Raw genomic sequence first — 14,020 nt, forward strand, 5'->3', positions numbered from 1 at the left:
GTCTGTCCTATCAAACTAGTGTGTCCATCAAGGAGCGAGCTACCTTTCTTTCAAAAGCCGGCAATGCAATGCATTGCCTTTAATATGCCAATGTCCATAGCCGTATCCATTTCTTTGTCCTTTTACTTGTTTATTACTTTCTTTTCTTGTTCCCTTCGCTTTTCTTTTATCTTCTTGTTAATAATGTTTATTTTTAGGTGAAAATATAAAAAGATTTTTCGGTTTAACTTACGACCAAATGCAAGAAAAGAATCTATCCTTTTACGAGAACCTTAATATAGATTTTGTCACAAACAGTGGTAATGTTAAACTGAATGTGACCGCTACTGGATTACTGGACAGATTGTTAGACAATACAAAAATCACCGTTGTATTAACGCATGGTTTTATGGAGAGTTCGGACGGAATAATGGCAAAAGCTCTGACGTCAGAGCTTTTAAAGAGAAAAAATATGGACATATTGGTTTTAGATGGACGGAAATTTATATCATATGAATATTTCCGGTCGACGACGTACGTACGATTTATTGGAGAGAAATTGGGATCGTTGCTAAGTGAAATAATAAAAAGTAAGTTACATAAAACAAACATAACAACAGCCTGATAATTTTATTGCGTAAATATGGAAGTCCGGTTTACAAATCTTAGGTGAGGATACAGAAACAGTCTATCTACATTTGGCAGGAGTTCAGATCTTATAAACTTTGTTTTCATCTCTATTTTGCCTAGAAATATCACGAAATGTTACAAATAATAGAACTTAACCGCGGTATTTATTCTTAAATTTTCAGAAGGTCAAGATGCAAACAAGATAATTTTAATAGGTCACAGTCTTGGAGCTCACGTAGCTGGTGTAGCGGGTAAAAGAATTCAGCAATTGACGGGTACAGCTATAGGTCGTATTATCGCTTTGGATCCCGCGGGACCTTGCTTCATCAACGTCAGTCGGGATAACCGATTGGATCGGAATGACGCAGTGCACGTTGATGTCATACACACTAACGGTGGCATATTAGGATTGAAAGAACCTGTAGGTAAATATATGTAGGTAAGAAAGTAGGATGACTTCGAAATTTAGTTAAAATTTTGCAAGTTAAAAGTCTTGAAACGCAATACTAAAATGAAACTAAAACACTTCGATTAGTAAGCGACTCTTACAATCTGACGGCCATTTTATTGGAATCTGGAGTTTAAGCGATTTCTTATAATTTAAGATGCTGTAAAAATTTAAGTACATATCGTTTCAGTATACGGCCGTAAGTAATAAATATTCCAAAACTTTTGTAACGATTTCACTCAACTATCCAGTTACATAATTCTATAGAACATTGTGTTAAAACTCGAGGGTTTTTGTTGTTAGAATAATCAAAATATTATGAATCAAAAAACACCCACATAAAGTGAAAGTATATTAATAATTTCCAAGTTATGAGTTTTGTTACGAAGTCAACAAAACATGACAAGTTACGACGAAGTTTTGATATTTGTTATTATTATCTAATTCTCGAAATGTTTTAACACATCAACAAAACCATTGGCTACAAAGCGACTAGGAAATGTTGGTCAATTTCGTCAAAAAGGTGTTTATCAAATTATTTGATGGTACGCTTTATTCAATGTTGTCTATGATTGTATAGTTTTACAATTGTCCTCACAGTAACGAAATTGATCTTTTACCTGGCGCTTTAGTAACTATCAAATTAATATAATATTCATTAATAGAATTAATTTGCAGGTCACAAAGATTTCTATCCTAACGGTGGATCGTCACAACCGGGATGTTTCCTTTCCACCTGCGATCACAGCAGAGCGTGGGAACTATTTGCGGAATCTCTTACATTTCCTCAACATTTTATCGGTAAGAGAATGTTAACTTTATACAAATCTATATCTACACTATTATAATAAAGCGTAAACACACTTCTTTGTTGCCTAAGATATTAGCAATTACAGCATATTTTTGAATAATTATTTTTTTAATAAAAAGCCCTACACTTCTGTCACGCTTTAGGCTTCAATTTTCACGCCATTAAACTAAGGGTTTAAATATTTTGGATAAAAACCCTAATGTGGGAAAGAGACCATAAGTTGCTACCAACATTAAGGAATCAAGGGGTTCATCATGTCATGTCATTTTGACATTTGTAATTAATAATTTGACAAATGTAATCAAGAAAACAATTTTCATAAGTTAATACGAATGAAGTCGCAGGGGAACATCTAGTTTAAAATAACGTTGAATTGGACAATGAGGACTTATACTTATTAAAATTTTAAATTAATGTTAAAAATGTAATAAAAGACTTCTTTTTTCAGCTCGTAGGTGTAGTAATTGGACAATGTTTCGAGAAGGACATTGTTCAAAAAATGAATTAGCCTACATGGGAATAAATTCCACGAAAGGCAATCATGGATCCTATTTCCTTGTAACTAATTCTGTAACGCCCTTTGGCATCGGCTCTGATGGTACTGGATAACATTGATATATTTGAAAAACAATATAATTTAAGACTCGTAAATAAGAAGAAATAAAACAATAAATTTGAAATGTATTTTATTTCGCAGTGTAAATTAAACTCAGTTACGGTCATGATGAACAAACAGAGTATCTAGTTTCTGTGTAAGGTTTTTATAATTTCATTATTTTTAATTTACCCATCTACATATATCTATACTATTATAATAAAGCGTAAACACACACTTCTTTGTTGCCTAAGATGCCAGCAATCACAGCATAAGAATTATATAATTCTCATTTTAATAAAAAGCCCTTCACTTACGTCACGCTTTAGGCTAATATTTTCACGCCATTAAACTTAGGTAGTAAATATTTTGTATAAAAACATTATGGATGTTAGAAAGAGACCATAAGTTGCTGCCAACATCAAGGAAGCAAGATTGCCACAGTAAGGTAATTGGTATATTGACATTTGCAATTGAGAATTTGACACATGTAAACAATGAAATAATTTTATGCTGATGAAATCGCACAGGAACAGCTAGTAATATATAATAATACTAGCTTTGGCCCACGACTCCGTCCGTGAGGAATTAAAAAAAATTGTGTACCTTATGTGCTCTTCCAGACAATCCTCTACGTCTATGCCAAATTTCATCGAGATCCGTTCAGCTGTTTAGGCTACAAACTATAACAAACATCCATCCATCCATCCATCCATCTAAACTTTCGCATTTATAATATTAGTAAGAAGTAAGATAAAAGGTAAGTATAGTAATGAATCAAATATTTAATTTAAATATAAAAACTAATAACACCGAAACACTAATTAATATAAGGCCACGTTTTATGAGTATTGTAGTGTACAATTTCTGCGATCATTAATATACAAGCAATTACATAAAGTAGAAATATCACAAGCAATGGGGTAACGATATGTTCGGAGTAAGAACTGACGAAGATCCTATTTCTGACGCAAGTGAGGGGAGTCAGGGGATCCACCGATATCAATCTCTTGATAATACCAGCTTCTTTCATTCGCAGTATTCTAGAAGAGAAACAAATGGAAGGAATAACAAGTAAAAAAGATACTACGTAATTACGCTGACGCTAAAAACGGTATTAACGTCGATAACTTACCAGTTCTATTCTCTTAATGTCTCTTTGATGTTTTTTTTTTATATTTTGAGGCTTACTTAAGTTATTAATTATCAAGTTTATTAGGTAGTCGTTTATCAGTCCCGCTTCTAAAACTTCCCAATAATGTTTGAATACTTACCCTATCTTTAGTTTTTCTGTGTACTTGAATTGCTTTCCAACAGTAAGATACATTTTTACATTCGAAAATATATCTACTTCGTCTAATTCACAAATCGCTTCATCGTCAAACGCTGGGAAATAAAAAAATGTTTATGACAGAAGATCGAGCGGAGGGAGTTCCCTAAAATAGTGAAACAACTCCTCCCCTTAAGCTTTCTGTGTGTCTCCTTCACCATCAAATCCACTTCCCCTTACCATCTCTTTGCTCAAATTATTTCAATTTTCTTACAGAATCATTAAAAAAAGAGATAAAAGGCATGTGCTACTAACTTCTAGCAATGGCCGAATACACGGTTGGATAATCGCACAATAACGCAGTCTTCCCTCTCCGTACTGCCTCTAAGCCGGATGATAGATTAATTGATTTAGTACGACTCAATTTTTTAGCCATATCGTTCATTTCTATGTTGATTGAGTTTACCTGTGAAAATAATTAAAAAATTTAAGCATATCCAATGACATTGGTGGATTTTTTTCTTCTGAGTATACTATTCATTTATGGTCTTAACTTACTCTCCTTTCGGTGGCTAATTTCATATTTTCCAAGATTTTCAACTCATAATGACTTTTGGTTAACGCTTCGATGTCCATTTGACCTTCTTTTTCAGTGACGATGAACGATAGGAGATTTGAAGTGTAGAATGAATTTGTAATGTAAGCGAAGATGACAAAGAAAAAATAGGCCATTCTTTGCGACCAGAAAATTGAAGGCGACGGTAAAGCTGAAATAGTTTTTCAACTCATTACTGTGGGTCTTCACTGATCAATAAAGCGTAAACACACACTTCTTTGTTGCCTAAGATGTCAGCAATTACACCATATTTTTGAATAATTCTTTTTTTAATAGAAAGCTCTACACTTACGTCACGCTTAAGGCTATATTTTTTCACGCCAATAAACTTAGGGGGTAAATATTTTGGATAAAAACCCTAATGTGGGAAAGAAACCATAAGTTGCTGCCAACATCAAGGAAGCAAGATTGTCAAGGTTTGTAATGTCACGTCATTTTGATATTAGCTATTGATAATTTGACAAATGTAAACAATAAAATAAAATTTCCATAATTTCATGCGGATGAAGTCGCACGGGACCAGCTAGTTCTTTTTAAAAACGCAAAGACAACGATGTCATTTAATACAAATTGTGACTACCACCATTATTGATGTAAGACTAAAATTACGAAAACAAATTGACTACTAAAGATATGCACTTAATTTAGTAGATTCTCATAAATCTTAAAACCTCATTACGTGAGGTTCAAGGTAAAGTGTAACGTTTAAAATCCTTATCTACCTCGATAAGGAAAATGGTAGCTTTCATTTAACGACAACGATTCAATATGAAATGTCATTTGAGGGCCTCTGGACCAAAAATTTTTGCTAAAATACTTAGAGCGCCCATACTTTTGATTAATCTATCTTAAAACTGTTTAGCCGTGCTTTGATTCCTTTGAGACTATATGGAGATGTACACACTATATACTCGATTGTTAGGTGTGCAACTCTACAGTTGAATGGAATACGATCAATCGACAATCGCACAACGTTTGTGCAATGTTTTAGTCAAAGGTACACACTATTACATCAATCAAATAATACGGATTTTGATGACAGTTAGATAGCAAATATCACTATATTGTAATTAAATGTAAAAATCTTTCTAAGTCATCATCATCTCCCTGTAATCATCTCATTTACGGAAGCTCGGAGTTAACAGATTTTCGTTGTCGTTTTCGTATATTTATTATTGTAAAGAACTTTATGAAATTAAATTACATTATACTTACAATGTTGACAAAAGACTCCAACTGCGATGTAAAATTCGTAAATAAAATTACACTCCAAACGACCAACGATAGATTTCTCCCATCTCCGGACTACATAGAATATAACTGTTACCAATACAATAATACCTAGGATGCAAAGCCATACAGTTTTTGCAAACGGTAGACTGTAATATGGACGCATTATAACAGTTTTTTCACGACGTAGGATAAAGCCGAACCTGGAAGATAATAGAACATTCAGAGTCTGTCCCACCACTGGCTAATAGAGGCTCGGATAGCTTAAAAAGACGCCACTGTCAGATAAGGTTGTTAAATCCGATATTTCCATCACATATTTGACACGTAGGATTATTATCTGACAATTTACAATTTGGTGGAACAGGCCCTTAGAGCACTGTCTAAATTATTAAGTGCATGCGCGAATTATATGCAGTCACTGCAGAATTGTAATTCTAACCCTAAAATTTATTTCAATTAAATTCCTATTGATGAACTGTATTACTATAACCACTATTATTGTGTACTAGTTGTCGCCTGCGAATCTGTTTGCGCGGTAAATAAAACAAAATTAGCAGTCTACGTGTTCTTCTAGAGGTTTTTCTATATCTGCCAAGTTTTATTTAGTTTTATCCGTTCAGCCGTTTAGGTTACTCTAACGTTCATCTATCCACGGTCTAACATTTTCAATTTTAGTAAGATTAGTATTATAATAATGAAAAGTGCGATGGGCAGATCACAAGAATAGAAATACATTATAGTAGTCTGGAATAAAGCATTATTTTGGTTCACATTTACGAAGTTATGAACAGCTAGTAGTTATTTATAAGATAAAGTCATACAAAAAATACCTCCAAACAAATATAGCTTCTACAGGATTTGCGTCGTTTACCAGTTCATTGGTAATTGCCATCAGCTTGAGGTAGATGTCAACTGTTTTATTTCCAAGCAAAGAAACGGACCGATTTTTCGTTATTGAACGACCATATTCTGGTGTTATAAATGTTATACTGAAATGGAAAATACTCGTACGTCGAAAATAAACGTACTCGTATCGTATCTCCATATTATTAGTAGAAAAGGTTAGTGAAATCCCAAGTAGGGTTGGCAATAGGCAGGCTGGGCGGGCCGCAAAAAATAATGCCAAATCCTAAAGTAGGTTTTTGGTACCCGGAATTTAGAGGACAAAAACCTGTCATGCTGACCCTACGGGAGTAGGATAAGGGGGATGATGGTGATGATGATTAGTAGAAAAGGTTGGCAGTCGAAATTATATTGAGATTCATAAAATTACAGAAATTTAATCAAATTAGAACGGCCTTAAATCTAATATCTTCTTTTAAATCTAATCAGAATATTTAAAAGAAAAATTAAGTTTTTGTAATCACAAAAACTTAATTTTTCTTTTAAATATTCTGCATGTTACTATAAACAAACAAACAGTAGGAAATACACTTACTTGAAATTGTACAATTGCTGGAGTATCAGAATAACTCTGCAACTGAGAGCATTTTGTCTCCACGCCGGGTCAAACTGATGGATTGATTCCACTTCATCAACATGATTACAATCAAAAAGGGTCATTGCTTTAAAGGTACCTTCCATTTTTAAAACACTTAAGACTTGAAGACGTCGTCGATAAGAACAAGAAGAGAATGGCAAAGTGGAGTGAACGTGTATGATGACGTTGTAGTCCTTAAGTTAAAAGAAATAAAATATAATCAAACAAAGTGAACGAACTACACGGCACCTATCGTGATGTCTGTTCATTATTTAACAGAATTGGAGGAAGAAATAATAAAAATTAATGATAAGCAAACACAGAAGACGTCAATTAACAGATACGATACTTGATATAACATAAAGCATGCTATAATGAAAGTCAAACACTTCATTAATAAAATCAATTTTATATCGGAGCATACAAGATAAGAGCGTCGGTGGCTCAGTGGTTAAGGCACTAGCCTTGTAATCTACAGGTCTTGGGTTCGAATCCCGAATGTACCAATGTGATTATCGATTTTTCGAATTTTCATATGTACAAAATTTACCCGACGTTCTTATGGTGAAGGAAAACATCGTGATGCCTGCACATATCGGCAAAGAAATTCAAAGATATATGTGAAGTCAACCAACCCGCACTTGGCCAGCGTGGTTGACTATGGCCTAGTCACCCTAACTTTAGGGTAGGCTCCGAGCCCCTCGGTGGGGACGTATAGTGAGCTGGTGATGATGATACAAGATAAATTTCGTGGCACGGAATTATTTCTAGTAAAAATCTATCTATTTCTAGTAAATAAAAATATTTAGATTTAATAAGAAAATATTGCATTTCTGTAGTGCTTGTCGATTGTTTTGCAGGTAATTTAACTTTTTAGTTGCACAACTTAAAATTGAGTAGTGTGTGCACCTTCAAATGAGCTCGTAATCAAAGCGAGACTGAACAGTTCTGAGACAGTTTAGTCAGGTGTACGCGCTTAATACTTTGGTCTAATAATAAGATTCTTTAAAAAATCTTCAATCTATTGATTGATGACTCACACAAGTGTTGTTTTTTCAACTATTTTTATACCACATTAAGGATATGGTGAGAATATATTTAACTTTAAAATACGGTATAGTTTTTCATCCTCATCAGTTCCTATTTCAGATTCAGATTTATTTTTTCACCAAGTAACATTACAAAATTTTACATTTTTTACAAAGTCTTAACGTTACAAAAAGGATCTACTTATACGCGTATGTTTCAAAACGTGTCGTTAAACGTGACAATTTTATGAAATATTACCAAAATAGAATTTTCAATTTCACTTTCTGCGTCATGAATCTTTCGACCGTCAATCCGAGTTTAGAAAAGTTGTGCAAACGGTTAATTGTTTCGTCGACTTCAAACTTCGTCAGCGTCATGAAACTTCTCGTTCGGTTTCGCAATTTTTATAGCGTTTATTTCAAATAGAAATGTAATCATAAATTTTTATTAAATCGAACATAGTTTAATATACTTAACTATATCAGATAGAGTCGTATGTATATTGGCATTATTTTAGCTTGTGGATTGTAATCATTTTTTTATTTATAAGTAGCTTAAATTTATTACAAAGATATAAAATTTCATCAAACTGCCAAAGCAATGGCGAAAACTACAACCATAAGTATTCACAACATACTGATATTATAAAAGCGAAAGTTTAGATGGATGGATGTTTGTTAGAGTTTGTAGCCTAAATGGCTACAAACGTAAAAGACGTAGAGGATAGTCTGGGAGATCACATAGGTTACTTAGTTTTGTTTTTTTTTTTAATTCCACGCGGACGGAGTCGCGGGCGAAAGCTAGTATTTCTATAATCGTCATTTAAACTAACAAACTCAATCAGTATCTTTAAAGTTACATTTAAGAATAGATTAATAAAAAAAATAGTTAAAAAGCACACACAGATTACGAGTTATTCAGTATGTAAATGTCAAACTAGAGTTTGATTTTTAAGCGTACTGTTTAGTTCATAATGCTCGTCTATGGTTACCTACGTGTTAAATATCTGTTTTTAGATTAATAAAAACTCTTGCTCGCGTCTCCGTCCGCGTGGAATAAAAAAAAAACAAAAGTGGGGCCCATGTGTTCTTTCACACTATCCTCTACATCTATACCAAATTTTTTCGAAATCCGTTAAGACTACAAATTCTAACAAACATTCATCCATCTATCTAATCTTTCGCATTTATAAAATTAGTAAGAAGTAAGATTTGCATAAAATCCAACGGGATTTAACTGAGCGGTAACAAATATAAATAAATATTACTGTGCGTGTTTTACAACGTTACCGACATCAACGTGGTAAGGCACGCTTTGATTGGACAAATACATCCGGAATTGGTTTACGTAACGCGATAAAGAAATCTTACTAGTGTAAAACATTTCTAAAAATGTGCCTCACTTGTGTAAGTAAATTCTTAAATTAACTTTCTAATTGGTAAATTAATCGCTTAATACTTTAAAGTTTGTAAGAGTTCTCCGTAACTTTGTTGCATGTCGCAAATATTTCTTAATTAATATACGTTTGTTAGTTGGAAATCACGTTACTTGAAATGAGTTTTAGAAAAATGGTTTACAGATTACAATTTTACGTGATGTAGTCACTGAAGCCAAGCGTATCTCTGTATCTCTTATTTAATGCTCTCGCTTGTCACTACAACATGTCGTCTCATGCATTTTTTAATCCTTAATACGATAGTGTCTAGAGTGAGAAACAACTAATTTAAAAAAATCTACCGAACTAGATTTTGATTCTACGGGTAGTGTGTTGGTAACATTTAATACATTTTTGCTACAAAATACTCCGTCGAATTAAGGGTGATGTCAATATAATTTAAACGGGGGAATATCAAAAATAAAAATGAACAGTTCGCTTTGTAACCGCCGCTTAAAATATGATAGTGCTGAAAATTCGCGTGGATTTATCATTCAAGACGCTGTTACACATTTAACGGTCGGTATCCAATTACGTTTAACCATTCGTTAGTGTTTTAGTTCGTTAAATTCAAATTCTGAACTACGTAACTCGAATTACTCCGTTGAATCATAGGTGAACGTAACACTAATAACTAGGTAGTGTTGGGAATAAAAATAGTACCGTGCTATAGAATTGGCGCAACTCTAGATTATCGGCGTAAACGTCACGTCCCTAGATGACAGCTGTCAATGTCACTAGAAGTATGGATAGAATAAAATAAAGAAATAAATATACACCCGCTCCCCAGGTCCCTGACTTAAAATGTGTTAGGGGAACAGGAGAGTGGCATATAGCCGCAAAAAAAAAAAGTATGGATAGATTGGCGCGCAACCTGGGTCTGGACGAGAAGTGTTGCTCTGAGTTTAAAGCGACAGTATCAATTAAATAAGTTGTCTAAAAGTAATGACGAAATAAGTGGAAACTTCAGACACCCATAAACGTAATTTCAGTATTCTGCCGAAAGTCTACGGCGTCTTCGAATTTTAAAAAGTAAAAAAAATATATTGTGTGTGCTTGTTATTGCATGTCAATCTGAACATAGCTTTATTAGCGGTAATAGGTGCACTTACGTTAATAAAGTCATTAAGTAGACCATTATCATCATTAATTCAATTAGCACATATCAAATACAAGGTAATGTGATAAATTGATCGCATTATGAACATTATGTTAGCCTTCGCCCGCGACTTTGCCCGTGTGGAAATAAAAAAACCACAAATAAGTAGCCTAGCTCTTCCAGATCTAGTTATTCCAGACTTTGCTTTACATCTATGCCTGTCTTTGAGATCCGTTCACTTGGCTAGGCTACAAACTCTTGCAGGCCCGGGTTACGGACGTAAGCGAAAGCGTGCCCCGGCCTAAGGCGTTGGAGGAACTGAGGGGTTAAGTGAGTATGCCTCCCATTATGGGGGAGAGTCCCACATAACTACCGCATCCCCCGGGCGCGGAGTATGCGTAAGAAGCATTCACCTCGGACAAAACAAAAAAGCCTACAAACTCTCCCGCTGAGAGTTGCCAGTCCTGCTTTTGGGCGCGGGTAGGAGAATGCCACGACATAACCACCCTTGTACCCACAAATGTGACATGCGTAGGCATTTCCCCACGTAAAAAAGGCTCCAAATTTCAATAAACATTTAAACATCTGAACTTTCGCATTAATAAGATGTAACTACATTGTTTATCTTTTTTAATATTTTATTTAAAACACTCATTTGCGTAGGACAGGATTTGATATCGGTTAATTACGTATTTTCATGTCAATTAATTACAGACAGGCTCACAGCTGGATGTATGTGGTATCCGACATGTATTGCTTTGACGTATTAAATTGTTTTTCATTGGTAATTAATTAAAATATTAATCATTGTACTTGTAGAAAATTTTAACCCGAGTTTCCACTAATATATCTATAAGTAATATCTTCTAACTAAGATGAGAAATTATGCTAAATATGTTTAATGTGAATATTAATAATCCGTCAGATAAAATATATTCGTCACATATAGTGTTGTGATGAAAAGGTCACAACGTAGTGGGTAGTTGTGACGAGCATCGCATTATCGCAGCAGAGGTACTTGGCAAAGAGGTCGAGTATTGTTGACGTCTCCCTACTATGGAACAAAATATAACTAACTACATTACTTTTTGTAAATCATAAATAGTATAATACGAAAATTATAATTGTCAAAGTTTGAATAGATACATGTTTTTTTACATACTTCAAAAATAAAATTTTGATAAAATTTCTTAGAGATTTGTATCTTAGTCGATGATTGGTCAATGAAAGGTGTTTCCCGTGAGTCCATTGAACATATGGATTTAATCGACCCAATGGAAAAAAATCAAATGGATCAATTATCCGGTGGACCGACTAGCGCAAGGGGAAATACTGATTTTGTCACCGGCTTATTAAATACTCTTTGGCAAATTATAGCTTAGATTTTCAGTATTTTTAACTGGCTATTGCCCGCGACTTAGTCCACGCAATATTAAAAAGTAGCCAATGGTATGCCCGTTTGTCAGCTGTGAAACTCCCGTCGAAATCGGCTAAGACGGCTTGCGGACAGACAGACAGACAAAAAGGTTTTAAATGCGATTTTCGTTATCAGCAATACAAATACATCTTCCCGAAATCTGGATTTTTTCTTTTGTTATTACAAATAGACACTTCAAATTTATTTTATGTCGGAGTGACGAGCGGTCTGTAGAATTCAATTGTCAAGGTAGATCACATACACGGTAACGATCTTTATTACGTACGTAGGTAGGTAGTACGTATTTCGAAGATAATGAAATAACAATCGCGTAACATTAGAAACACTATCCTTAGTTGAACATCATCTTAATTGATAACATCACAACACTCTCTTATCAAATTGTAAACATTTACTGAGGTTAACCATTTGATTTTATAATAACAAAACGCATTCCACCATTCAAAGACAACTGTCTTCAGTCATTCTATCGTCACCTTGACATCTATACTATTATAATAAAGCGTAATCTCACACTTCCTTGTTGCCTAAGATGTCAGCAATTACAGCATATTTTTTAATAATTATTTTTTTAGTAAAAAGCCCTACATATACGTCACGCTTTAGGCTATATATTTTATCGGCATTAAACTCAGGGGGTAAATATTTTAGATAAAAACCCTAATGTGGGAAAGACCATAAGTTGCTGCCAACATCAAGGATGCAAGGTTGTCGTCTTATCATGTCATTTTGATATTTGTAATCGATAATTTGACAAATGTAAACAATAAAATAAAATTTTTATAATTTCATGCTGATGAATCCGCGCGAGGACAGCCAGTCTACATATATGCACGATGCACATTCAGCCAGTACTCAAAATTATTAGTTGCCAGTTACATTAATCGTTCAAAAAAAAAAGAAGAAAATTGTCATAGTAAAGTTTTTTCAGTATTGTAATATATGGAACATTTGGGATTTGTAAGTTGTGCCAGTGAAGAAGTGTCATGAGAAAACATTTTATTGCCCAATAAAACATTTTTATTACACGATTACTATGAATATTTTATTATTGTATATTCCACTATGAATTTAAAGTGATTTACGTTGACATACCTGAAAACATAATTTGGAACGACTGATTGTACAGAACTGAATTTATTTCTTAAGGAAATCATTATGTTATAATTAAACTAGCTGTCGCCTGCGACTCCGTTCGCGTGGAATTAAAAAATCAAAATTAAGTAGTCTATGTGTTCTTTCAGATTACCCTCTGCATCCATCCCAATTTTCATCGAAATCTGTTGAGCCGTTTAAGCTACAAACTCTAACAAACATCCATGCATCTATCCATCTGAACTTCCGCATTTATATAGTACTAGCTTTCGCCCGCTACTCCGTCCGCGTGGTATTAAAAAAAAAACAAAAGAAAATAGCCTATGTGTTCTTCCAGACTATCATCTACATCTATGCTAAATTTCATCCAGATCCGTTCAGCCATTTAGGCTACAAACTCTAACAAACATCCATCCATCTATCCATCCATCCATCCATCCATCCATCTAAACTTTCACATTTATAATATTAGTATTAGTAAGTATTAGTATGATGAAGTATGATAAGTAATGTTACCATCAAGTCGTGTTTAAAACTAAAAGGAAATTGTTAGTCATGACATGATAAAAACATATCGACGAATTGAATACCTCCTTCTTTTGGGAAGTCGGTCAAAAACATTCGTCGGTAACTCTTTAAACTGAAAAAAAAAAACATAATTCGCTGGTGATAACATGATTTAATTTTCAACGTAAAGAAAAAACTTCATAATTCAGATTTTTGGTATATTTATACATTAAACAGAAAATGAAAACATTACAAAATTACAGATCGTGCATTTTATTTGCTTTATCATTCAAGAAATGTGTAATTTACTAAAAACATAAGCTGCAGGGTTAATTGACCAAGAAACGCTATAATA

The 14,020-nt window shown here is 33.7% G+C and overlaps 2 protein-coding genes across 2 annotated transcripts; one reads left to right on the forward strand and one right to left on the reverse strand.

The window, feature by feature from the left end:
- The first annotated feature begins 238 nt into the window (after window positions 1-238).
- LOC106101456 (pancreatic lipase-related protein 3-like) lies at window positions 239-2,477 on the forward strand. Its single transcript, XM_013280693.1, has 4 exons — window positions 239-569; window positions 792-1,034; window positions 1,736-1,858; window positions 2,317-2,477. Exons 1-4 carry the CDS (start codon window positions 239-241, stop codon window positions 2,475-2,477), a joined length of 858 nt encoding a protein of 285 aa, XP_013136147.1.
- Window positions 2,478-3,235: 758 nt separating this feature from the next.
- On the reverse strand, window positions 3,236-7,286 carry LOC106101534. Its single transcript, XM_013280786.1, has 6 exons — window positions 7,021-7,286; window positions 5,565-5,782; window positions 4,292-4,500; window positions 4,049-4,199; window positions 3,738-3,849; window positions 3,236-3,506 (listed from the first exon to the last, which is right to left on the reverse strand). The coding sequence occupies exons 1-6, from the start codon at window positions 7,164-7,166 to the stop codon at window positions 3,284-3,286; spliced, it is 1,059 nt and encodes a 352-aa protein (XP_013136240.1). The 5' UTR covers window positions 7,167-7,286; the 3' UTR covers window positions 3,236-3,283.
- Window positions 7,287-14,020: the final 6,734 nt, after the last annotated feature.

The sequence above is a fragment of the Papilio polytes genome, unplaced genomic scaffold (assembly GCF_000836215.1).
Source record: "Papilio polytes unplaced genomic scaffold, Ppol_1.0 DF823980.1, whole genome shotgun sequence".
NCBI lineage: Eukaryota > Metazoa > Arthropoda > Insecta > Lepidoptera > Papilionidae > Papilio > Papilio polytes.

What these genes read in the sequence shown, in the direction of transcription:
- LOC106101456 (XM_013280693.1), top strand. Translation starts at nt 239, where the DNA reads ATGCAAGAAAAGAATCTATCCTTTTACGAGAACCTTAATATAGATTTT. An exon ending in GCTAAGTGAAATAATAAAAA is followed by an intron (nt 570 to 791) that starts GTAAGTTACATA and finishes TTAAATTTTCAG; the next exon opens with AAGGTCAAGATGCAAACAAG. An exon ending in AGGATTGAAAGAACCTGTAG is followed by an intron (nt 1,035 to 1,735) that starts GTAAATATATGT and finishes ATTAATTTGCAG; the next exon opens with GTCACAAAGATTTCTATCCT.
- LOC106101534 (XM_013280786.1), bottom strand. Translation starts at nt 7,166, where the DNA reads ATGGAAGGTACCTTTAAAGCAATGACCCTTTTTGATTGTAATCATGTT. An exon ending in CAGCAATTGTACAATTTCAA is followed by an intron (nt 5,783 to 7,020) that starts GTAAGTGTATTT and finishes ATTATCTTCCAG; the next exon opens with GTTCGGCTTTATCCTACGTC. An exon ending in ACAGAAAAACTAAAGATAGG is followed by an intron (nt 3,507 to 3,737) that starts GTAAGTATTCAA and finishes TTTCTCTTCTAG; the next exon opens with AATACTGCGAATGAAAGAAG.